Below are 27,209 nucleotides of genomic sequence, written 5' to 3' on the forward strand. Positions count from 1 at the left end.
ATATGCAAAACAGGAAGTAAATGAAAAATTAATTTATAATGGGTTTAGTTTTATTGCTTAACTACAAAGGAAATGCTTACTTGAATGAAGGCTTCTCTGATTTCTTTGTTACCAGTAATGATTTTATGGCTGGGGTAAATATGTCACCTCTTTCCCCTTTCTCTATTTATCTTGCCCATTTACACACCTCCCTTGCACTTCCTGCTGCCGGAGAAGCTGAAATCAGCAAATCTGTCTGTAGATCGTTTTCTTTTATTCCTCTGATGGCAAAATGGTAACAACACAGGCATGCATGCGTACACACACACATACACACACACACTCACTCCAGACCACACAAGAGAAACCAATGAGCCAAAAGCAGACTGGGAAACAAAATTGGCAAAGCATAAAAGAAAAGGAAATGAAAGAAATGTGATTACTGTTGATCAACACTGAATATGATGGTCCAAGTCAGGATACTTGTGTGATGAATCACCAGATGCATTCAGGATTATGTCTAGGGTAGCAATGGAAATAGGAGGCTTTATGCCAAGGGCATACCCTGCAGGAACCAAAATAAGGAGAGCTCCTTCCCTAGAGAGCAGGCCATGGGCAGGCAGGCAGGAACCTTGACAAAGTCAGTAGAATCAGAGAATGGAGCTGAAGCATGACCAGAATGTCAGCATAATCAACTCTCCAGAACCTTGGTTTATGACAGTAAACATTTGTTTTTGGTCACAAATTAATGGGTCAGCTGGGCTTTTTTTTTTTTTTTCTGCTGGTTTGGATTAGGCTCATTGGGGCTTACTCATGCATCTGTGGTCAGCTAGTGGGTCAGTTGGGGGCTGGCCAATTTTGGATCACCTCCATTGGGACAACTCAACTCTGTTCGATGTGGCCTCTCAGCCTCTATCAGGTTAGCCTGAGCTTGTTTGAGGCATTTGAACAAGGTTCCAAGAGAAGGAGCAGAAGCATGCAAGACCTGGGGAAGTCTACATTTGGAACTGCAGGTGCTGTTTTCTCATTCTGTTGGCCAAAACAAGTCCCAAGTCGAACCCAAGTCAGAATGGGAAGAGACGTCAAAGTTACAGGACAAAGGCCGAGGATACAGGGAGGTTATTAATTGCAGGCATCAAAGCAGTCTGCCGCAAGCTGGGCAGTTATTGAGTCAGATTCATGGGTCTGGGAGACTCCACAGGGCTCACAGAGTGGAGGAAGTTCAGAGAATAAAACAGAAAGAGTCATTATAAGGAGATCAGCTTTAAAGAAGGGGATTTGGGATAGAAAACCTCACAGGCTACTTCCTGGTAACCAGGGGCAAGTTCCTTCGGGACACATGAAAACAAAGGGATGGCTCCTGTGTCCCTTGACAAGCTTGCCTCAGGGTGATAACTCACGTGAGCATTAAAGAGGAGCATTCCATCTGGGGAAATCTAACCAATATAAGCAAAGGCTGGACCTTCTTAAATTTAGGCATTTTCTGATTTACTAATAGGGTTGAGATAAGGGATCCCGAATGTCCAATGGACACAGATGAGACTCTCATGCCCTCCTCTTGACTTAGGCAATTTAGCTGGGGATTTTACAGGATTGAAGGTGCCTCTTTCTTGTGTTCTACCCTAAATCAGGGAATTAGCATAGTGGTTTTCAAAGTGTGGACCCTGGATGAGCAGTATCCATGTCAACTGACAACTTGTTAGAAATGCAGATTCTCAGGCCCACCCCAGACCCGTGGAATCAGAAACTGTAGGAGTGGGGTCTAGGCATCTGCAAGTTAGCAGCCCTCCCCAGGTGATGTTGATGCGTGTTCCATTTGGAGGCAGCTGAATTAGGGTTATGTATAGTATTGATGGGTTCAAAGTCCATCAAAGAGTAGAATAGATACGTAGATTTAGCAAATAAAACATACAGGACATCCAGTTATATTTGAATTTCAGATCATCAACAAGTAAATTTTTTAGTGTAAGTATGTTCCATGTAATATTTGGGATGTACTTTTAATACTAAAACATTATTTATTTTTGATCTGAGAACCAAACATAACCCAGTATTCTGTATTTTACCTGGCAACCTTGGAAAGAGGTGTAGAAAAACGGCAGAAGGTTCAAAGAACATCAAGATTATTAGCAGAATAGAAATTCTAAAGAGAAAGGTTAAAGAAATTAACTTGATGAACCCAGAAAGGAGAGCACTGGTGGGATTAATAGGTTGGAGGATTTTATTTAAAGGGAATACTGCTGAGCTGTTCTTCATGAATGCCCAAATTAATCGAGAAGAAATTTATTTTAGAAAGAGGCAAGACTTCCTGCCAATAAATGACTTCGGTGGGGGTTCTGAATGATTTTGTGATTCTCAAAGGAGGTCAGATCCATTTGGGATTTCATGGGATTGCATGCAGCCAATACTCCAATTTGTGTTTGTGAAAGAGCAGTTTAGAGAGGCATTTGCCAACAGGAGGTTGGAGCAGGTGATTTCTCAAGGCTCTTGATGACTTCTCTGTTTGAAGTTGCAATTTTTTGCATCCTTGTTTTTTGAAAAGCACATACCCTTTTGATTATTTTTCAAACCCCAATGTATCTGGAAGGTTGGTTTTTTAGAACGTGGATATAAAGGGGAGGCAGTAAAGCAGAGGTGTTAATAGGATGCTTTAAAACCAGTCCGCATGGATTCAAATCCCAGCTGTGCCACTTCCTAGCCTCCTGCAACCTTTGGCTAGTTTGTGCCTCAAATTTCTCATCTGTAAACTGGGAATTATTATGAATTATTTGTTATTATCTCATAGGTAGCTGTGAGGTTTAATTGAACTTATTCATGTAAAATGTAAGAATTGTGCCTAGAACATGGTAGCCTTCATGAAAAGTTATTTTATATTATTAAGGACTAGAGTCTCTCTGTATATCCTGGACATTCAGAGGTTGTTATGGCCAGAAGCCATTGGTGAATGGTCAGTCCAACGACATGTATGGTAGAAGCATTGTCCCTTGTGAGCAGTAATGTCCTGTCCCTCTCCCTGATCCCTAATCTTGAGGTGTTGGTTAAGCTTACAGTGGTGTTATTCTGTGGTCGTATTACTGCATCATAATCATGAATCATATCTCTTTCTCTACCCAGATGAACTTTCCCACATTTTCTAGAAACCCCCAAGATAATTGGGTTTCATTTCCCATTGCATGTTGAATTCAATTAGAAAGCTGTAAGAGAATGTCATATAATGTGGCTGAGAATATAATGACATTTCCAAAATATTTTTTAAGAAACTTGAACTCTAAATCAATTTAGTTCTGCTAGTAAGGACAGAGATTTAGTCACGGAAAAATATTAATCTGATGATGAGTTTTTATCAAAATTAAGGATCAATTGTGATTAGTTACTTTTAGAAACTTAGTTTTGGAGATGAAAACAAGTGATTTGCTTTCTGAACTCCTGCAAGGAGGGAAAAAAAGCTAATATTGGCCCAATACAATACATAATTTCTGTCTACATGTGATTGAAATGTCAAATGATAAATCCTAAACCCCTGTTAAGAACAACAGTTTAGTCAGTCTGTTCAGGACTTTACTGTATGTACTTGATGATCAGTAAAATAAAGAGTGTTCAGGTGGACTGTTTTTGTTGTTTTGCTGAAAAGTTTAAGTTTGTTCTTTAAATGAAGTTCCCTTTTGAATTTGCAAAATAGTAGGCACCCAATCTTGCAGTGCTTGAATTCTGATAGTAGTGATGGTTGTTATTTTCCTTTTATTAAAGAAAATGCAGTATAATGCCTACATCATGGCTTAAAACATTAAGTATTTAGTCTTCTTCTTGAGTCTTTGTGAACACTGAGCAGTTCTGAGCAAGTGGACCAGACTTGACTGATCTCAGCTATGCTCATGTATATGTCTGTCAGCTGACATGTTGGCTGGTGGCTGTCCAGGCAAGAGCAGCCTTCTTTACACCTCTGGGAGTTGGCCAGTTGTAGGTTGAGGATGGGATAACTGTCCCATGTGCTACTTATCATCCAGAAGGCTAGCCCAGCCTGTTCACATGGTGGAGGCAGGAGTTTGGGAGTTCAAGAGAGACAGAGAAAGAGACTGGAAGTAGGCAAAATCTCTTGAGAGCAAAACTGGGACTTGGCACCAAGTTACTTCTGCTGCATTCTCTTGGCCAAAGGAAGTCCCGAGGTCAGTCCAGAATTTTGGGGGGTGAGGAAATAGATTCCACTTCTTGATGGGAGGAGCCACAGAATCACAAGACAAAGGTGTTTGGGGGTAGGCCAAAAAAGGGCTCACAAAATTCATGTCAAATCCCTGGAATCTGTGAATGTTACCTTCTATGACAAAAGATGTGATTAAGTTAAGGATTTTGAAGGGAAGAGTTTATCCTGGATTATCCAGATAGGCCCTACCCTAAATTTAGCCACATGCATCTCTACAAAAGAGAGGCAGAAGTCTGAGAGAGACCCACGTAAGAGGAGAGGGTGATGTTAAGATGGAGGCAGAGATTGAACTGAAGCAACCTCAAGCCAAGGTATGCCTTCACCAGCAGAAGTTGGAAGAGGCAAGAAATGGAATCTCCCCCTAAAACCTCTGTAGGGAGTATGGCCACGCCAGCACCTTGGTTTTGTACTTTTGGCCTGCAGAACCGAGAGACAATAATTATCTGTTTTTTTGTTTGTTTGTTTGTTTTCAGCCTCCCAAGTAGCTGGGACTCCAGGCACACACCACCATGCCCTGCTAATTTTTGTATTTTTAGTAGAGATGGGGTTTCACTATACTGGCCAGGCTGGTCTCGAACTCCTGACCTCATGATCCGTCTGCCTCGGCCACCCAAAGTGCTAGGATTACAGGTGTGAACCACGGCATGTGGCCAATATCTGCTGTTTTTAAGCCATCTAGTTGGTGATAATTTGTTAAAGCAGCCCGAGAAAACTGATACATATACGGATCAGGGAGGGATAAAGAATTGAAGACATTTTTGCAATAATCTACATATACCATAAACTTAGATAATTTTACATAGCTCTTTTTCACTTAATATGACAAAACATTTATTCATGTTATTACAATACTGTTAAACACTATTTTGAATAATTGTATATTACATAATACATACTGAGTTGATCTAGCTGAACATTTCATTGTAATTGACAATTCCTTCTATTTTTCTGATGAAGCCCTGTGCATAAACCACATAATCTCTATGCTCTGAATCACCATTCAGTTTCTCCCTTACCACTATACGTACCTTCAATGGCAAAAACCGCAGTTACTGTTGGACCAGCCTAATAGCTCTGGGAATTATTATAGTCAGCCTGTGAATGGTCTCACTCTCCCTCCAGCAGGTGTACAAATACAGCTATACCAGATTTGTTTTCTGATGAAAAACACAGTTCAAGTTACCTCTAGCTAAAAACTTTCCAAGTTTGATTCCAAATATTACTTCTTTAATCCAACACTTAATACTCCTGTGGTAATGTTGTCTAAGTACAATTGTCATATAGTTCTTTTTTTTTTTCCTGGAAGGCTTTGGCATCTTGAGGACAGCGCTGCTTTTTTCAACTTTGTTTATCCTAACATCATCTGCCTTGGTGTTTTGGAGGTATGGCTCACTCTGCTATCTGCTGCGTGATGAGTGAATAAAGGAGTTAAAAAGGGAAACATACTTATAATTTGTCTCTCTTGTCACATATGGTCCCAGTTATTCAATATGACTGAATTTGAAATCAACTGGGTACATTGCCTTGTTTTAGTAACTTAGGGGAGTCTTAATATTTTCATACCATTGACCCATTTGGCATCTGGAGAAGCCTTCTCAGAATAATGTTTATTAATACCTAGAACAAAACATATAGGATTACCAAAGAAATCAATTATATTGCACAATAGTTCAAAGTGTTATGAATTGCAGTATAGTAACTGTGTGCATCTTTATATTAATACATAAAATAATATATAGCATTAGGCCTCTTAGTTACTATTATTTCAAAGTAGTGATGACAGTACCCAGCATATTAAGATACTTCAACATCATAATGTGATATTAAGATATCTGTGTTTTTTATTGGTGGCAGAATCACTGATCTTGTTAGTACTACTGTAGTTTGTTGCCAATGCCCATAATTGAAGAAAACTCTACATTTTAATGAGAGGTAGGTACAAATGAAATTGTAACTTTGTTTCCATTTTAGTTCATGAATTACCTGAATTCTGTAGACCCCAGGTTGAGGACCTGAAAAGCTTTTTTAGAAATAGCTCTAGCCGCTGTTTTTCCCAGTTGTCATCACGTAAGTTTGATTAAATATTTTAAAGAGTTTATGAAGTTATAGGTAGGCAAGACATTTCTGAACACTTGCATGTATAACATAGCCTGTAAGATATTGTAGACATTACGTAAACCCTTTTTGAATAAAAATACAACCCTCTTCAAGTGCAGATGGAAAATAAAAACTCACTTGGACACATTTCTGTTAATAACTTTCCTGTATAGTTGTTTTGTTAAGTTTAGTTGTTTAGTTGAGTTGAGTCATTTCCCTGATGGTACTAAATTGATAAGTTGCTTCCATATAGTGTAGTCTATGAATAATTATCTTTGATATTTATTTGTTGAGTTTGTTCCCACTTCCAAAGGGGATTGAGGTATCTTGGGTTCTGAAACAAAGAACAGAATAGAGCAATTATGTAAACATAGACTTCCTGGAGGTCCTGAGGAGGCAAGTGCTCTAGGCACCTGGTGATCTGATTTCCACTCTTCGGCATTGCACTCTGGTCTGATTTCTGTAGGTGGAGATAAAATGGGAAGCATTTGTTAATGCAGACTCCATTTCCTCTCAATAGAAATTATACAAAAATATTTTTTATTTCTTAAAAAACAGTTTTTTCAAATTTAAATAGCCTGTGATACATTTCTTCATTTTACAAAGCCCCGACTTATAGCAGCATAATATTTATTAATAGAGTTAAGCAGAATCAATGCATGTGTCCTTGTCACACTGAGAACTGTAGTATTGTGGACAGTGTTTCTAATGTATTGTGATCGGTTAGCTATCATGAGAATAAGATGAATGTTTATATTACATATATATTATATATCTCTATTTTTACCCATTACTATATCTGTGTGTATGTATGCGTATATACACACAACATCAAAAGCATGTGTATGTGTGTTTATCCATGTACTGTGATTAAAACTCACATGCAACGATGTTCACTTGAATGCCAGCATTTTTTTTATGTGGTTTATCTTTGCTGTTTTCTATCCTCAGGCCATCTAAATCCTCTGACTTTGAGGTTTTTTGATTTGGTTCAAACTAATACCAAAATTGGAAATCTTTTATTCACCAGGTTAACTCGAAGAGTTTCTTAATATGGGATAAAGGGATAGTTTGTAAGATTAGGAATAAATGTGATAATCACTTGAAGTTCTTGATAATTAATTTTGGCCTCTCTTAAACATGTTAGAAATAAAAAGGGCCAGCAGCCTTTTGTGTGAGATTAACTTAGTAAAAATTACATAAAGAGTTTGCATTATTTATTTTTGTTTTCTGTTTCATTGAGTGGAAAATTTAAATCCGACCTACTGACTCTTTTTTTTTTTTTTTTTTTTTTTTCATTTTGAGAGCAGGTACTGTTTATTAAACTGACGAGACTCGAAAAATAATCATGGTAGACACCTTAGTTCATTCTTCTAATAAGCCTGTTGATCTGGTCCTCCCTGTTGCCAGCATCTCCACCTTCTACAAAATGGGTGGTCTTTTTCTTCATTCCACCTCGTGGAGAAGATAACTTGAAAGGCCACAGGAAGTTATTTGCCTCTTTGAAGCGTTTTCCAACAGTATAGATCTCATGAATCAGATCCTCCATGCAGATGATGCCATATTTACCAAGAGATCGAGCAATCAAAGCATTATCTGTCAAAGCAATTCGCTTCTTATTGATTTTGCCATAACCACGCTTGTAGATTAGCTCATTTACTGACTTCAGATTGGGGTACCCCCATGCAATATATGGCTCTACAATCCTCAGCATGTTAATCGAAGCCTTGTTGAGCTTCACAAAGGTTCCATTGAAGATTTGACGAAGGCGCAAAAGCTGCAATACCTTTCGGACCTTTGGGCTCACGCCATTGATACCTCTGATCCTGATGACAAACGCCAGTTTGGGTTCAGCAGGTACATAGAAGTTGCCAGCTTTTCTTGCCATCCTCGCCATTCGAATTTCAGTTCTGTACATCTGCCTATATTCCTTGTGATAGTGCTTCGCTTTTTCATAGATAAGCTTCCTCCTTGCCTTTCGAAGCATCTTTTGGGCAAACTTCTTTCTCAGGCGCTTTATCTTCAGCTCTGCGAAATTCCTTCGCTTTTTCGTAAGGGTTTCTGGCACAGCAGGAACCTTCTTCTTCTTCTCTTCCGCACCCTCCATGGTTCCAGCCGGAAAAAGAGGAAGTTGGCGCATGCGCACTCCCTACTGACTCTTTTAACACACTGAGAACTAGATATTTATTTCTAATTTATTGAGTGTCAGAAATATGTCTTCAAATTCCCTAAGGCTCAACTTCAAGGCTGGTTCCTTTGTGAGGTTTTCTCTCATCTTCTGCATTAATTTCCTATTGTTGCTGTAGAAAATCATCACAAATTTAGTGACTTAAAACAACACAGGTTTATTTTCTTATAATTCTGGAAGCCGGAAGTCCAAAATCGCTGGGCGAAAATCAAGGGCTAAAATCAAGGGGCTGGCAGAGCTGCTTTCCTTTCGGGGGGCTCCTGAACGGGACCCTTTTCCTTCCTTTTCCAGCTTCTAGCGGTTGCTTGCTTTCCTTGGCGTATAGCTCCCTTCGATCTTCAAAACGGTTAAGTCTTTCTTACAATGTCACCTCTCTGTTTCTTACTCTTACTCTTCCTTTTCCCCCATTTAAGGACCTTGGTACCTTTGTGATTTCATTGGGTCCACCTGGAAAATCTGGGATAATCTCTTTATTTTAAGGTCAGTTGATTCGCATTTTAATGCCAGTTTTTTTTTTTTTTTTTTTTTGGACAAGATATCTCTCTGTCACCTAGGCTGGTGTGTAATGTCACAATCACAGCTTACTGCAGCCTCTAACTCCTGGGCTCAAGGGATCCTCCCACCTCAGCCTCCCAAGTAGCTGGGACTTTAGGTGTGTGCCACCATGCCCAACTAATTTTATTTTATTTTTTAATTTTCTGTAGAGACAGGGCCTTGCTATGTTGCCCAGGCTGGTCTCGAACTCCTGGCTTCAAGTGTCAGTCTTCCAAAGTGTTGAGATTACAGGCATGAGCCACCATGCCTGGCTCCTTAATGCCATTTTTCATCTTAATTCTCCTTTGCGATATAACCTAACATAGTCACAGGTTCTGGGCATTAGGAAATGGCTGTCTTTAGGGAGCTATCATTCTGCCTACCACATCCCTAAACCAGAAATGATCTATGTGTCTTTCATAAGGTGTTAGGGAAACACTATCTCAACTTGCTATTATTCACATGCATGCTTTATCTCTCCTTCATAATTTCACCTATGGAAAAGACAAGACCCTGTCTATATTATATTTATGTTCTCCTCAATATATAGCAACACTGAAAGAACCAGATAAATATTTTTTGAGCAAATGAATGATTCTGTATCCGAGGAACTCATCAGTTATAAGGGAGAGAGGTCAGCTATAGAAATAGAGAAAAAGAAAAAAGGCAGAAATTGACAGATTATTATCAGCACTACTCATAAGAGAATAGTGTCTTCATATGCACCATTGCCTCTAAGCAGCAAATAATTTAACTTGTTAAAGTTATGATCCACTTAAAAGTTATCCTAATCTGTCTCACTATAAATCAGTATTTTGGCACAAAAAAATCCTTCAACCTCATGTTGGCTTACCATGAATAAGTTCCTTGAAGCCTTGCAAGCTCTGGGCATCCTACCTTCCTGAAAGTGATGGCCACACTCTGTGATGGATGCCCTGTGCAGAGAGACCTATTGGGTAGTCAGCCTGCACCAGTCAGGTGGTACCCACAAATCTTCCTTAAACTCTATAAGCTTTACGGCATTAAAGCACTTCTAAACACATGCAGCTTTTCTATGAAGCACTCTTGAGAACAAAGGACAGTGAAGGAATTCCCCTAAGATGTTTAGAAAGCCAGTATTTCCCCCAAGTATTACCTTAAGACTGCACAAGAGTTATATATTTTACTCCCTTGATGCATTTGTATAGTTCTAATTATATAAAAATTATTTGTCTGTTACACATCCAGGAAGTGTCCTTTTGAGATGTGTGAGCACGTATTCTTACCGTAGTTCTGTAATGTAGGCAGGCATTATTTGCCCATCTTGCAGGTGAGGGATTCAACTCACAGAATGGAAGTGGCATGCCCATCATCATATATCTGGTAAGTGATGTGTGCAACACAGTGAGTAATTTGAATCTCGATTACTTCACCTCAAACTCCATGCTTCTTACACATTTAGTACCTCACAAGCTACATCTTCTCTGGCATCATGATTTGTAGGCCATCATGTGTTCTGTTAACTTATGAACTGAATAATGCAGCATTTTCTAAAATGTGTTCCATGTCACATTACTCCAGTAATATTCTCTGTGAAGCATTTTGTAATCAACAATACTTTCAGAATTAAAGAGTGTGCTAGCATAGTAGTGACTATGCATGTCCAATAGAGAAATGTGTGTGGTTTTTTTTTACCCCAGTGTCTTCCAAACTGATATAGCCACAGAACCCTTGCTTTCTGCCCTCTTGCTATTATCTGTTGGGTAAGGAACAAATTTCTAGGTCCTGGATCCCCAGTTTCTCGGTCATGATTATGCATCCAGCCATGGTGTGCAAATTGAGCCGTTGTTAATGGGCAAAGGTTGGCTTTGCCACCTGGTTTTATTAGGAATACTTTCAGCAGCAAGAACTAGAATACCTAAGTCATTTTGTTTGAGCCCTTGCTAATGAAAGTGTGGCCCTTATATCGGCTGCATAGACATCACCGGGGAGCTTGTTAGAAATTCAGGATTTCAGTCCCCATCCTTGATTTTGTGAAATGGAATCTGCATTTGAACAAAATCTCCAGGTAATTCATATGTAGGGTAACATTTAAAAAGCACTTATTTTAACCATAAGAACAATTATTTTTTATCTAATAAGAAATTCGGAGGTGAAGGGTTCTATTTTATTGGCAACTCAGTAGCAGCATCAAAGACCTGGATGCTTGTCTCCTCATGGTGGCAAAATTGCTGCCGAAGCTCCATACATTATCTCTTCCCCCAGCTGCATTTAAATTCAGGATGGAAAGAGGCAGAGGCAAAGGACTTTGTTCTTACATGGCTCTCCTTTTTTACTAATATGACTTCTTGCTGAGAAGGTCACTTGCAGCCTTCCCCTTAGTTCTCACCCATTAGATGGATTACCGGCAATAATAAATAACTGGCAATAATAAAGGCCTCAATTCCCTTTGGTCTTGACCAATGTTGTTTAAAAAATATATAATGCTAGCCACATATATAATGTAACATTTTCTAGTGGCCGTATTTTTTGAGAAAGCAAAACGAAAACAGGTTAATTTTAATAATATAGTTTATTAACCAGTATATTCATACTATTATCATTTCCGCATGTATCTAATATATGAAACATGTCAGCGAGATATTTTATAATCTGTTTGTTCAAAGTCTTTGAAATTAAGTCTGTATTTTATGCCTGTAGCACATCTCAATTCAGATACTAAATGTTCATCAGATATTCTTGATCTGTATTTAGGTCTCATAAAAGTCACAATTAAAAGTGTTCACATACCTAAGTTGCTCCATGTAATAATTAACCAGTAATCAAATCAGTAGCAGATTTTAAATGTAAATGCAAATTAATAAAAATTAAAATAAATTGAAAACTGGGTCCATCACATTTCACATGTTCAATAGCCACATGTGGCTAGTAGCTATCATATGAGACACTGCAAATATAGGTCCTCACTACTCGAAGTGTGGTCCAAGGACCAGCAATGTCAGCATCATCTGCAAGCTTGTTAGAACTGCTAAATCTTGGGTCCTACGCTAGAGCTACGAAATCAAAGTTTACATTTTATTTTAATGCATATTAAAGTTTGAGAAATTCTAATCTAAGCTGTTCTCAATCTTGGCTCTAATTTAGATTTAATGTGGGAACTTTAGAAAATACTGTTGCCTGTACCCTATCCCAGAACCTTGGAATCAGACTTTCTGTAGTGGGGTACAGGCATTCATTTTTTTTTTTAATTGAAGCTTTCTAGGTTATTCTAAGGTACAGCTGTCATGGTGAATTGTATATGTCAACTTGACTGGGCTAAGGGATATCAGATAGCTAGTAAAATATAATTTCTGCATATGTCAACGAGGATGTTTCAGGAAGAAATTAGCAAAGAAGATTCCCCTCACCAATGGAGCTGGGCTTCATCATCCAATCTGGTGAAGGGCTGAATAGAACAGAAAAGCAGAGGAAGGGTGTGAATTTGCTCTCTGCTTGAGCTGGGACATCCATTTCCTCCTGTCTTTGGATCCTGAAGCTCCTGGTTCTCAGGCCTTTGCACTTAGATTGGTACCTACACAACCTTGGCTTCCCTAGGTTTTAGGCCTTCTGGTTTGAACAGGAGTGACACCACTGGCTTTCGTGGGCCTCCACATATAGACAGAAGACTGTGGCACTTCTCAGCCTCCGTGATCATGCAAAGCAATCAGTCACTTGTAATACATCTGTCTGTGTCTCTCTGCATGTCCTTTAGTTCTTTTTCTCTGGAAAGCCCTGATAAATGCAGCTGCAAGTTTGAGAACCACTGGCCTAGACTAATCCTGATCCATCATCTCCAATTAGACACATTGTAGCCTAAGCAATATTATGGTAGAAGCTCTCAGGTCAGTAACCAACTGTGATATCTCCACTTGGCTTTTCTTCCCTCTGGCCTGTGCGCATTTCCAGCAGAGCAGGGACCCGACTAGAATCGGCTATACTTGCTGGAGTTGCACATTCTTGGTCTTTGTGCATTCACTCACTGGCTAACTCCTTCCTCTCCTTCCCTGTCATCAGTTTCCTCATTCTTCACCTTCCTCATTCTCCAGATAGCAAACAAGGTAGGGCTCCTGCTCTGTGCTGATATCTACTCAGATCCAATCTGGAAGGCCATCAACAACTGCCAGTTTCTTCCAGCTCCTCATCCCCACTCTTGCTCCAGTGAAAATGGGTTTCCCTTCCCTGTTGCCCTGTTCCCATCTGTTTTTCGATTTCCAGATGGCATCTTGCACATTTCCAGTCTTTGTTTCCTTCAGGTGCTCATAATTCTGCAGTCATTTTGCTTATTATGTTTTGCCTCTTTGTTGATGATTAGCTCAAATGAGGTATGCATAAAGTCTGTTCATAGAAAGCAGCTCTGAATCTGTGAGCCCAAACTTAGATGTGATTTAATGACCATATTTGGGTGCACTGGAAGCTGCCCATGTTCACTTCCCAGGTTTCCTGGAGACTGAGAACCTCAGTAGATAGGCTTGCAAATTTACATGCCTCTGTTGCCAACTAGATCTGCTGAGTTTCTCTTCAGAGAAGGGAATTTTAGCAGGACACATTTGAAAAAATAAGTTTTCCTCTGTTAGGAATCTTCAACTGAGAGGCTGCCATCAGTGCAAACAATGCCATGTTCGAGCAAAAGTTTGTTTGGTCTGCCCAGCTCTAATAGATGATGTTCATGTCCCTTGGGCCCAAGAACAAAGGGGCTGCCTGACAGCCTTTTGAAATCTCACCTGTTTCTTGGTAGAGAAGCTTCTGTGCAGTATACATTTCCATGATAAGTAACTGCTGTCAAATCTAATAAGAAGACTAATCTAAAATTTAGGCTGTGTAGTAAATAAAATAACCTGATTATTTTTTAATATAATATATTAAAATTAATATATTAAAAAATAACTTTTTATTTGAAGACTGAGCTCTTGGAAAAATATGGGAGTTAGCCAACAAAATCAATTCTTGAACTTACATTTGAAAATGAAGTTCCTGTTTTAACTGTATAGATCCTATGATAAAAATGTCTCAGACTAGAAAATGCAATTTTTGAAATGTAAATGTGTGATGTAGGATTAAAAATATTATTGTCTTGGCCGGGTGTGGTGGCTCACGCCTGTAACCCCAGCACTTTGGGAGGCTGAGGCAGGTGGACCACTTGGGTCCCCTAGGAGTTTGAGACCAGCCTGGGCAACATAGTAACACTCTGTCTCTACTAAAAATATAAAAATTAGCCAGGCTTGGTGTTGCATGCCTGTAATCCTAGCTTCCTGGGAGGCTGAGGCACAAGAATCTCTTGAATCTGGGAGTCGGAGGTTGCAGTGAGCTGAGATTGTGCCACTGCACTCCAGTCTGGGCAACAGAGCAAAACTCTGTCTCAAAAAATAAAAATAAAAATAATTGTCTTATCACATTCACATAATTATTCTCTAATATTTATATTGCAATAAAAATGAATCTGGTAAAGTTCCCATGAAATGTGGAGATGTTTATTGCAAATAGTCCAATGGCTTTTCAGAGAAGCTCCTTGAGAAATATCCATATGACTCAAATTATGTGTAGAACAGCAAAGTAGTAAAAATATACTATCAACTTTCTAGTATTCGAATTAAGAAATGTCAAGAAGAACCACCTCAAATTTTGGAAGGTCAGGTAAATTTTAATTCTTCTGCAATCACTCTAGTCAGTAAAAGAGATAAGCCAAATAATAATAATAAATACACATATCTAGTAAAATATATATTTATGCCTGCTTATATAGTGAAGTATATCTAATTTGCCCAATACTATACTTAAGACATGGATATGTTGTACCTTGCCCTGTTAATGGTGCTGTCACCAATAATTTCATCATCCTCTATGGCCCTAGGCAGAGTTCGTAATACTTTTGTTTCATCTGACAGATTTGAAAACACTCAGAGAAAAGCAGTATATACCCGAAGTCATAAGAATGGTAGGATTAGAAGTCATTCTTCTTCTTAGCTTCTGTTCTTTTCACTGCAGTATGCTGCCTCTTTATTCCTTGAGGCCCTCAGCCAATAGGATTTTTTAGGCATGCTGGGCTTTTAGACATTAAAGAACTAGCCAGTGAGTTGAACATTCTGTGGTGGATTAAACCAACCTAATGAGCTTGTCTCTCCTCTCTACTACAGGTCTTCAGTCTTTTTTTTCTTTATTTCTGGAAGCAGTAAAACTTTGAACTTAGTTTTTTTTTTTTGTAAGTTTGAACTTAGTTTTTTTTGTAAGTTTAGCATAAATTTAGTGGCAAAATCATACCCAAACCAACAGACAGTAATATATAATCTTTATTTGTCCCACTTAGAGTGAATAGCCATAGATTTCACTCCATAAATACCTATGTATTTGATAAGGATCCGCAAACGTTTTCTATAAATGGCCAGGTAGTGATTATTTTAGGCCTTGTGGTCCATACCATCTCTGTTGCAGCTACTCAACTCTGCATTCGTAGCATGAAAGCAGATATAGACAATACATAAATGAATTTGTGACTGAGGGCAAATAAGTCTTTATATGCAAAAATAGGTGGAAGTCTGGACTTGACCCGTTGACCATAGTTTGTCAACCGCCTAGACTAAACGGTGATGCTCAGATCTGCTGGGACTATTGCATAACGTATTGTATATATATATACACCATTTTACCTTTCCGAATTCTGAAATATTTCAGACTTCAAGAGTGTTTAGTAAGGCATCAAGATGTGTACCTAAGATTTAAAGGAAGTTTTATAAAGGAGAAAATCATCTCTATTACAGTCAAGCATTAAAGTTCTTGTATACAGATGTCTTGAGGGGCAACTAAGGTTCAGATATTGCTAGTGCATTAATCAGGAATGAGTTCTGTGAACAACAAAGCATTTGAACACATAACTTCTTTGTTGTCCCTTGTAACAAGATCAGAGGTAGGCAGTCCAGAGCTGGTTCAAGAGCTAAGTGATTCCCTCAGGGATCCAGACTCTGTCCATATTTATTCTCCAGCATCCTTAGCTGATAAGCCTTCACCCTGATGCTCATTGCCTCATGGTTGCAAGATACATCCTGTACCCCCAGTGTCACGTGCACACTCCCAGCAGAAAGATAATAGGAAAGCAGGGAGAATTGTCTCTCTTAGAGAAGTAGAAGCTTACCCCTGCAAATCTCAACATTCCTCTTGTCAGCTAAACAAGGTTACAAGGCTACTCTTAATTGTAAGGAAGACTCAGGAAGCAAGTATTTTTAGTTGGATTCATTTTCATCACCCTGTAAAATCAGAAGAAAGGATGTTGGGTGGGCAAGTTGCACACCATCTGCTAAGGCATCTGTTCTTGTTTGGTGGCTGTTATATTTCATTACAGATATTTAACATCATATCGTCTTCTCCCCTGGGGAACATAGCTTTTTAAGTATCCCCAGTGTTAGCAGCTTGTTTTCCATCTGAGTTGGAAAATTAAATAACATTATTCACATTTTTATGTAAATGTTGTATAATGTGCATATATAATGACTTGAGAATGGTTTTCTTCAGAAATACATTTTCCTATTTTCCTGAGGATTTTAGTTTTGGAGGACTTTGTTTACATGTGACTCTAGTATGCTGAGTAGCAATGCTTGAGGGAAGAGTGAAGTTGACATAAATGGAAGGCAACTTGCACATTGAGCTTTGTGGGCAAGTGATTGTTCTCATGGAGGATGATTCCATCTAAGACCAAGATTTTATGAACTCAGAGAATCTTAAGAAGAAACAGTTACTGAGTAACTTTCTTAAAATGTAGATCTGACGCAGGTATGAGAGAAGAGCAATTAAATAGGCACACAGAGATCATTTTAGTTCTTAACTTGAATATCTTGGGATACTTCCTTTACCCCTAGAGGTAGTGTTTATTCTCTCTCTGGAAACAGGGCATGTAACTTGCTCTTTCTTTGGTGTAGACTACCATAATAAGAAAGGATGGAGGTAACTGCATGATTTTAATTGTGTCTTTTTGCTTTAGTAGAATGTCCTAAAATGGCACAAGGGGGAATAGTATGAAAATAAATACATTCATTTATTGGTTAAGTTTTAAATGTGAGTGAAATTTTCTTCAACTAATTATAATACTAAGTTATTTCTAGAATCTGTTTCAATGTAGCCATATAATTATGTAGAACCATAACCCTTTATTGTCCAGATAAATCTTGACCCTGAAATAATGTACAATAGACCCTCATCTGCTATAATTTTGAAAACTGCAGTAAGAAAGCCAAATTTTAGTCCAAATGTTTCATGGTTCTTTGGACTTCCAAGATGACAGGCTTATCAAAAACTATTCCTGACTTGGCCAGAAATAGAAAGATCCTCATTTCGATGGGCAGAAATGAAGAAGCCATATAGACACATATTTGGACCAAGATTCCTTCCTTTTGACTTCCAGATCTTTCGCTAACAGGACTGAACAAACCAGAATCAACAGTATTGGGAAAAGTAGATAGCTAAAAGATAAATTTTAACATGAACAAATTTACCAACTGATTGAGAAGACACAGAAATCAGAGAAGAGACGGAACTTTAAAATAATTCTAAATTTTATCAGGGAGTTTTCGCCGACTCCTAAGGAAAAGGAGGAGTTCAAGAGCAAGAAGGGATTCTTGGAAATTAATTCTGACTGTTGACTTTTAAAAACAGTATATTAGCTGAAAGAATAGATGCAGAACTTTTCTAGAAAACAGAACAAAGAACCAGGAGTTGGAAAAAAAAAAATTAGTGAAAGTGGAGACATTAGAGAATCATTCCATGTGGTCCTACACCTTCTAATAGAGGGGGGAAAAAGTGGGGGAAATAATTAAAGATACACACACACAAATTTTTTTAAATTTAGCATTGTATCAACATCTCCCCTGGGCAACATTTCTTTTAAAGTATCTCTAGTGTTAGCAGCTTGTTTTCCATCTGAGTTGGAAAATTAAATAACATTATTCACATTTTTATGTAAATGTTGTGTAATATGCATGTATAATCACTTGATAAGTCATAAGAAAAAGAGTATGAGTGGATCAGTAACTAAACACACTTTCATGATATTTCAGAATACCAAGGAAAAGGAGAGGATGTTAAAAGAGTCCAGAAATGGGAGTGGGGTGGAAAGTTGACCACAGAGATAATTTCTAGGCCAGGCATGGTGGCTCATGCCTGTAATCCCAGCACTTTGTGAGGCCAAGGTGGGTGCATCATGAGGTCAGGAGTTCAAGACCATCCTGGCCAACATGGTGAAACCCTGTCTCTACTAAAAATACAAAAATTAGCTGGGCGTGGTGGCATGTGCCTGTAGTCCCAGCTACTCAGGAGGCCGAAGCAGGAGAATCGCTTGAACCTGGGAGGTGGAGGTTGCAGTGAGCCAAGATCCCTCCACTGCACTCTAGCCTGGGTGACAGAGTTAGACTTCATCTCAAAAAAAAAAAAAAAAAGATAATTTCTAGAGGGCAAGAGAATGACTTCATGGTTTGGAGGTAAAATTATTCTGAACCTGCAATTTTGTTCTCAGACATACTGCACATTTACCAGGAAGGTAAAAAATAAACACATTTTCAGACAAGTAAGAACTACATTATTTGATCACCCCAGATCATTCCTAAAAGAATTAATGCAGTGTAAGCTCAATAAAACAAAAGAAGGAAATATGGGTTTCGAGACCAGGTGGAGAAACTAGACCAAGGAATGCAATAAAAAAAAAAAAAAAAATCTCAGACAATAGTTATTTGGCAAATCTTTTAAAACAGAACAAAAAGTTGGCAAAATTACAATAGGATTTTTGGGGAACTCGGAAATCCTAAGAGCAAATGACATTTCCGTAACAGGAAGTATGATGAAATGGAATGGTCTCAGTGAGTGGATGTAGTTTATGCTATTTAAGAAGGCCCTCTTCTTCTCAGTTTTTCTTTGTTAATGTTTTTTGAGCAGCACAACTTTAGTGATAATATTGCATGGCTTTCTCTCTGCATTTATACTTACCACTTGTTTCTGCAGAGAACAATTATGTAATTTTCATATTGTAAATGTTATTCAATTTTAAAAACATGTAAAAAATAGTACAGAACATGATATCACCTTGACAATGTAAAAGTAATAATTACTGGAGAAAGGTTGGGAAGTAGAAAGGGGAAGAGAAATGAAGAGAAATACAGGGACCCTAATCTGTTATTTTACCGAGAGAGGAGATAAGAGAAACTCAAGTTTGGTGAATTAAGAAAGAGAGGTTTAAATACAAGGCTCAAAAAGTCAATTAAAAAACAAAATATTGAAATAAAACTGGCAGAGATGGAGAGAAGGAGGAAATGGCATACTATGGAGTTAAATGATAATTTCTCAGTAAACAAATCAAGAAATAGAGGTTTGAGCATATTGTCTAAAGATACGCTCTTCAACCCAGCATCCCAACCATGTGTGGTTATTGAGCCACTGAAAGGCAGTTAGTCCAAATTGAGATGTGCTGTAAGTATAAAATATATACCCAACTTTTGAAGACTTAGTATGAAAAAAAGAATGTAGAATGCTTCAATAATTTTTATATTGATTACATGAATTGATAATATTTTGGATGTATTTGGTTAAATAACATATTTAATTTATTAATATTAATTTTACCATTTAAAATTGTTCTTTATGTTACTACTAGGAAATGTAAAATCACAAATGTGACTCACACTATACTTTTACTGAACAGTCCCTGAATTCGAGATTTGGAAGTACATTTGAAGAATGGAAATTAGAAATGATTTATGTATACATACCATTCCAGAAGTAGACCAGGAAAGGAAGAGTTTTTATGTTATATTTTATATGTTTTAGAAAATGTTTGTACTAAGCATTGAGCAGTTTCAAAGGGCTATTTGTAAAGTCTATGAAAGGCATAAGGAATACTATGACAACAAACACCCTTAGTCACCACCCAGTTTAAGAAAAAATAAATAAAATACCATAGACTTTGAATGCATTTCCTCTTTCTACTTCAGGCTACTGGACTGTTTTGATTTTCATTTTTTTAATAAAAATAGTTATTTTCTTTTTGTAAAAAGTTTCTAATTGAAGGATATCTTGTATAGTTTTTTAGGGGGGGGTTGTTGGATAATTTGTCAGTATTAAATTTTAGAATGTGTGTGCCATTTGATTCAGTGGTTCCCTTTGAGAAATGTATTCTGTATGTTTTGAAAAATGCAAACTGCAAAAAAATGTATAGAGTGACATCATGTTAATTTTTAAAAGCATATATGTTTATATATTTGTGTAATTATAGATCTATATATACATGTATATGCTGACATTCATGTAGACATTTACATGATATTTTTGTGTATATACATGAGCTTATTCACATATAATAACTAGGACTAGTGCTTATCTCTCAGAAGTCTTATTGGATGGGCAGAGGAGGGAACATCATATTCTTGTTTTATAAATTTTCAGAGAGAGAGATCATCATAGAATTATGATTTTATTTACTTAGATATGTTCATTTTCTGTATTTTTCAAGTAAAAATTCTTTAATGAAATAAAATACATGTTGAAATATGTTCTAGCAACTGGGACTATCTTAAAACAGAACACATTGCCTTAGAAGGTAAGAAGCAATATGTTTACAAATGAGAAAGAGGCTAAGTTGCATGAAAGTATTAAAGCCATTATTTTTCTTCTCTTCCTCCCTAAGTATATCAGTACAAGAAGCAAGTGTTACCACTTTCAAAGCAATCCTAAAATTGATTCTTTATCCCATCCTTTCAGTCTAAGACACTTTTAAAGAAACCACCAGTCTTCCTCCAGTGTGCTTTATTTTCTAACACAGTATAAGAAGCCTGTGAGCAGATCACATTAATGTAATGATGTGTGCTTCCAGCAGGACAATCAAAGCAAAGGGGATGCATGAATCTCTCTCTTTTTGTTTTAACTTTGCTGAGTGTAGACCATGTATACTTTTTGGTAATGTTTACTTCTTCTCTAATCATATATGTGCATGTGCATTGAAAAGATTTTAGGAAACTCAAATTACAAATTAAATACTTATAGTAATCCTGTCATCCAGATATAAACACTAATAATATTTTGTTGTATTTATTTCTAGAATATCTAGACATATACATATAACCATTTTTAAAACTTAGGAATATGCTGTGCATGTGATTGTTTTTCTCATAGAATATTGTGGGTGCTTTTTCATGGCATTGAATGTTCTTCATAAGCATTAGTTTTAATGACTCTGAATTAGATCATTTTAGGAAATCAATTAAAAATATTCTAAGAGTTTAAATTGAGAATGAATATATCTTTGTGGTGAGCACTGAACATACTTTTTCTTTTACTTGATTTTGAGTATGTAATTGATTTCATAAGTAAAAAGATAATGAAACGCTTACCTTGTCATAATGAATAGTGACTTCCTAAGCTGTTAATGTTAGGTGAATAGAAGTCTTCCCCTGTGGATATGGAAGACATATCCAAGGACACATTGTTAATGAGAACAGACTGGCTGTGTACTTCGATACTCTCCAATAAGTGAAAAAACAGAAACTTCATTAATGCAAAATGACATGGAGCTATACCCTTGCATTTTCAGACAAGGATGAATCTATATTCTGTCCTTGTCTCAAGGAGGCAGAAGGTTGCAGATTCCTTTTTGCTGTGTTGTTTACCTTTAATGACTCATTTGGCATAAACCAGTATTATCAAGGTGAATTCCACCTGAGTCAAGTCTAATACATGTCATACAAGACAGGATCATTCTGGAAAGTGGGAATTTGGAATTGTGTCTTCTATTGTCAGTTGAATAAATGGGATAGGCTGAGTTGGAGGAGGAATGATTCTTTTGGGCTATGGGGACCCAAGAACTAGTGCCATCTGAGAACCATTAACTTTTTTAAAAAAGTGGAAGATCAGAGACATTCACAAGGACTATAATAAGAAAGAGTATGATAGGTCAACATGAGAGAATAGACGAGGTAGTCAGGTGAGTGGGTGAGCGAGCGAGTGAGTGAGTGAGAGAGAGAAGAGGGCGGAATTTATAAAGAGCATAGCTCCCATCTCCTGGATGCCTTCTGCAGACCAGCCACTTGTCTCCCATGGGATGGGAAGGGAGTCACCTGCCAAAGGAGGAGCATGGAGGATGAGGCAGAATTTCTTTTCACTTGGCATGTAAGGATGATGAGACTGAAGGAGTAGGAAGGAAGTAGCTTGAGGTAAACAGAGTTTTAATAATAAAGGGGTTTGAAGAGTTGACACTGTCTGGCATTCCATGAGGAAACAAAGACCTCTTGTAAATAACTTGCAGAAGGTTACATGGTTTTTCACAGGAAGCTCCAGGAAGCTGCCTGGTACTGTTGGATATGGACATGAACTATTTATTCCTCTAAGATCCTGACATCTGAGACAAAGCCAGGATGTTTTATACAACTTCTGGACTAGATGTGTTCTCTGATGAAAAGTGAAATTGCATCCTCTTTGCATTGGAATTTGCAGGCACTCTCTCAAGCTACTTTAAGTGAGAAAAAGGGGAATGTATTGAAAGAACACAAGGCTGTGTCCAGGAATCTCAGAGTAAGCAGGGGAGGATCTAAAAATATGAACTGGAAAGCTTTAAAGAATCCAGGCAGTGATTGATTTTCAGTGGCTCTCTTATCTCTGCTCTTCCAGTGCTGTTTTTCTCTGCCCCTATTTCTCTGTATACATGAGGTTGGGTCACTGTCCTAGATATTTACATGCCTTGTTCAGGCAGCTCTTAACTAGCATCCCTAAAGTTCAATCTCAAATTCTCAAGAGAGGAAGAAGCTGATTGGCTCATGTACTAAGCTTTGAGCACATGTCCCTCCTTGGTCCAGTCAGCACTGGCCAGGGGCAAGATCCCAGTACAAATATGGGTGCCATGGATAGCCTGGTGGATAGGGGTCAGCTAATACTTGCCAAAGAAGGAAATTGTGGGCTGGAGTTCTCTAAAATTGACCACTATCTAAAATTGACCACTACCCTATGATATCTTAGCAGGTCTGGGACAGGAGACATGATCTTTCACCATCACTGTCTTTTCTACCAAGAAGAAAATCTAGTCCCTTGCTGTTGAAAGTATGGCCCACGGACCAGCAGTTTTAGCATCACCTGGGAGCTTGTTAGAAATGCAGACTCTCAGGCCCTTCGCCAGGCCTATTGTGTTAGAGTCTTGGGGTAACAAGATACCCTGATTGTAGGGCACTGACTTTTGAGAAATGCTAATTAGATGGAGGAGAGAATTAGGAACCAACACAGATCAGGGCTGCTGAGATGGCTTCTTTCACAGGTACATATCTCCTTTTATCTGGCAGCTAATTTGTTGTGGCCAAGCTTCAGCTAAGAGCTATCCCCTGCCCTCACTAAGCTCTTATTTAAGATGTTTCTGCTAGAAACTTGAGTTCAGGATGAGCTGGAGAGAGCTGCCTGTGCTCAAGAGAAAGATAGTTTTTGTGTCCATCTTATTCTGTGTTGGCACCAGAGAGGTTATCAGTGGGATGAAAAAAGGAAAGACAAAACAATAAAGGTGCTAAAATCATGTCCAAAAGGCAAATATCAGCAAGTTCACTTTTAATTAGTTATTACCTTGAGGTTACTGATATTAAATCATTATACTACATACATCTGTTTTCACTTCTGCCTCTGAAAGTTTTTTGAAGTCTTTAAAAAGGCATCTTTTCATAAAGCTTAAGCTCTTTTGGGCTATGTTTTGACTGAGGAAAAATTACTAGATAATTCTGTATTAAGTCTATTTAGAATACAGATTCCCTCAAGAAACTCACCAGGTAGAACATCTTTGGCAGCAATTCAGAAATCCATGCCATTAATTTTTCAGACTTTGATGTCCAAAAAGATAAATTTCTGACACTCTACCTTGCAGGAACTCTGTTTTCCTTCATTTTCTCTTTTATACTTCCTAAAAGGCCCTGGGAACTAATGTGTGTCCTACAATCTGCCTTATTGTTAAATCAATCTGCTTATTTGCAGGAGCACTTTAATTATTTAGTAACCTGTTTGGAAAATCCATATAAATTATTTTCTTATAAAAATCCTTACTTTGTAATAGAAGTGATCAGATGGAAATAACAAGAATTTCTAATTCCGTGGGCAATCAGATGGCCTCTCTCAATGGTACCCTTCTGACATAAATTCAGAACTTTCATCACTGTGTATGTTGTTGGAGTAGAAATGTATAGTTTCACTGGATCATGTTGGAATTGTTGAAGCCAGTTGCTCTAATGCACTTGATTTTTTTTTTTTGTGACTAAATTTCTATATTGAAAGTTTCATTTTGTCTGGAAATGTAATGTCCTTTTCTTGAATAGGCATGTGGAAGTATTTGGAAATCTTTGAGGTACTGTTTCTTAACCTGAGCTGAATATTGAAATCACCTGGGGAGCTTTGAAAGCTACTGATGCCTAGGACCCGTCTCCAGAGATTCCAAAGTCATTGCTCTGGGTGCAGGATTTTTAATCCCTTCCCTCCCCTGAGATTCTAATGTGCAGCCAGTGTCAAGAGACATCATCCTGTCGACCTGTTTACCAAACAGGTGTGGATGTGGGTAGATAGGCTCGTCAAAATGCATTTTCCCAGATGCTATCCCAAGACAACAAATTCATTAGCTTTGGGGCAACTCCAAGAATCTATTTAAGCAAGTCCAAGCCCCGTTGTGATTTTGATAGAGGAGGCCCTCGCACCACATTTAGAAACTCTTTCTTGGAGATTGTTTCTAAAAAGAGAATGACTGGGACCAAAATATGTTCAGTGTTGTAGTATTAGGGACCATCAGTGAGTAATTGAGGTGTACTTGAAAAAGATGACAAGGCTGGGTGTGGCGGCTCATGTCTGCAATCCCAGCACTTTGGGAGCTCAAGGCAGATGGATCACTTGAGGTCAGGAGTTCAAGACCAGCCTAGCCAACATGGCAAAACCCCATCTCTACTAAAAATACAAAGATTAGTTGGGCACACGACTGTCATCCCAGCTACTCGGGAGGCTGAGACACGAGAATCACTTGAACCCGGGAGGTAAAGTTTGCGGTGAGCTGAGATTGTGACACTGCACTACAGCCTGGGCAAGAGAACAAGACTCTGTCTCAAAAAAAAAAAAAAAAAAAAGTGACCGGCAGTTATGTGGTATAGGGGCAAGACTCCTGGGGTCACAACGACAGAATAGAGTTCTGATTCCCACAGTGCTTCTGTTACCAGTTCTGTGGCTCTGGGTATGACACTTAATCTTTCTGGTGCTGAATCCCTTCAACTCCAAAAATAGTGCTTGGAAAATATTAATCTCAGGTCCTCTGAAGCTCCCATACTGGATTATTCAATGATATAAAAATTTTCTGTTAGTATAAATTCTTACAGAAACTTCTAGCAGTGCTATTGATGGATGCCCTGCCACAGTGGGTCAAAAAGCATAGTGCCTGGGCAAGCGGCAGCATGGTCACATTGTTAGAAATGCCGATTCTCAGGCCCCACCACAGATTTACTGAAGAAGCATCTTTGGGAGTGGGCCCCAGCTGTTTCACCAGCCCTTCAAGAGATGTCGATGCATGCTTAAATTTGGGGAGCACGCCTCTAAAAATAGTACTTGGAAAAAAGAAAGATGAGAAGTATTCTTTTTACCTATGGTGAAGAGAAATCATTTGCTAAACATATAAACGTTTAACACTGTTTAGAAAGAAATATGTTGGCAAGCAGCTTCAAGTGGAAGGGTAACTGTTAAGAGAAATATTGAAATCTACAGCCTTGCTGTACAACGTGTGGTCTTCTGATGGGTCAACATTGCTATCTCTGGAGAACTGCAGAATCTTTGTCTCTGCCCCAGATCTACTGAATGGGAATCTGCATTTTTTGTTGTTTTTTGTTTGCTTGCTTTTTGTTTTTTTGTTTGTTTGTTTAAAAAGTTCACTTGGTAATTCATTTGCAGTCTGAGAAGCATTGTTCTAGATAAAGATGTTAAGACCATAATGTCAGGGCCAGGCGCGGTGGCTCAAGCCTGTAATCCCAGCACTTTGGGAGGCCGAGACGGGCGGATCACGAGGTCAGGAGATCGAGACCATCCTGGTTAACATGGTGAAACCCCGTCTCTACTAAAAAATACAAAAAACTAGCCGGGCGAGGTGGCGGACGCCTGTAGTCCCAGCTACTCGGGAGGCTGAGGCAGGAGAATGGCGTGAACCCGGGAGGCGGAGCTTGCAGTGAGCTGAGATCCGGCCACTGCACTCCAGCCTGGGTGACAGAGCGAGACTCCGTCTCAAAAAAAAAAAAAAAAAAGACCATAATGTCAGCTTTCCCTTACTTTCGTAATGTGTACCTATCAGTAAACTGTCCCACCTCACAGGTCTGAAATCAAATCCAGTAAAACAGTTTTGGCCCTGTAAGTTAGATCGACACCTATATCAATTTAATAGTTAGTAGCTGTTGTTTTCATTGTGTTTTACCTGTTTGGGGCTTTTACGCCTTTTTAAAAAAATTCCTTATGGAAAAAAATTGCTTAATATTTTTGCTTTCTTTTTCCTTTTTTTCCTCTTCTGAAAGCTACCATTTCATTCTGACTCCCTATAGTACTTGAACATTTTTAAATTATTTTTTTCTAGTGTCCGGCCACTTTTCTAAAATGGAGGCTGGGTAGAATATTGAGGGTTTGTTCTATGGGTTTGGTTTTATCTTGATTCATTGCTACATTTCTATATTTGTGTGGATCTCAATAAAATTATAAATTACAAGATTAATGTTACAAATTATAAATTAAGCTAACATTAAACTGCAAAACGTATGGGAAAGAATCCTTAAGGATCTGCAGCAGAACCTTCTAAACAAAGAAGAACTAGCCTTATGCAGTGGTACCTTAAGATAGAGATAGGCAACCTGAGATTTCACAAATAGAACAGAGCAAGTTAAAATGGATGGAAATGGAGCACGACATACTACGTGTATATTCTTATGAAGCAACTTTAAAAAATAACTCTTTTAATCATTTGTTCCCTCCAAAACTTAGGTACTCTCTCTAGTAACAGTTCCTAGGTACTAGGAAATTTATTGGCTTCAAATTATGAGAAGAAAACAACAATGTTAAAGTGCCTTACATTAAATATGTGCCAAACAGGACATTTCCTCAACCATTTTGTCAACTAGGACATTATATCAACTTGTAACTTAAATCATCTTTATGACTTATCTATAAGCTACATTTGCTCTGGGTGCCTTCACTATGTTT

General features: G+C 38.1%; 2 protein-coding genes across 4 annotated transcripts in view; one reads left to right on the forward strand and one right to left on the reverse strand.

Annotated features, from left to right (window-relative positions):
- PLCB4 (phospholipase C beta 4) overlaps nt 1–27,209 on the forward strand; it is a 415,371-nt gene that overhangs the window by 170,516 nt on the left and 217,646 nt on the right. The window lies entirely within an intron of this gene.
- Nucleotides 7,547–8,416, reverse strand: LOC112633207 (60S ribosomal protein L7-like). 2 transcript variants are annotated; one of them, XM_025399659.1, is made up of 2 exons: nt 8,169–8,397; nt 7,547–8,060 (listed from the first exon to the last, which is right to left on the reverse strand). In XM_025399659.1, the coding sequence occupies exons 1-2, from the start codon at nt 8,379–8,381 to the stop codon at nt 7,635–7,637; spliced, it is 639 nt and encodes a 212-aa protein (XP_025255444.1). In that variant the 5' UTR covers nt 8,382–8,397; the 3' UTR covers nt 7,547–7,634. The 2 variants fall into 2 exon arrangements, with proteins under 2 accessions (XP_025255444.1, XP_025255443.1); XM_025399658.1 differs by having other exon boundaries at nt 7,566–8,416.

Source organism: Theropithecus gelada, chromosome 10 (genome assembly GCF_003255815.1).
Source record: "Theropithecus gelada isolate Dixy chromosome 10, Tgel_1.0, whole genome shotgun sequence".
Taxonomy (NCBI): domain Eukaryota; kingdom Metazoa; phylum Chordata; class Mammalia; order Primates; family Cercopithecidae; genus Theropithecus; species Theropithecus gelada.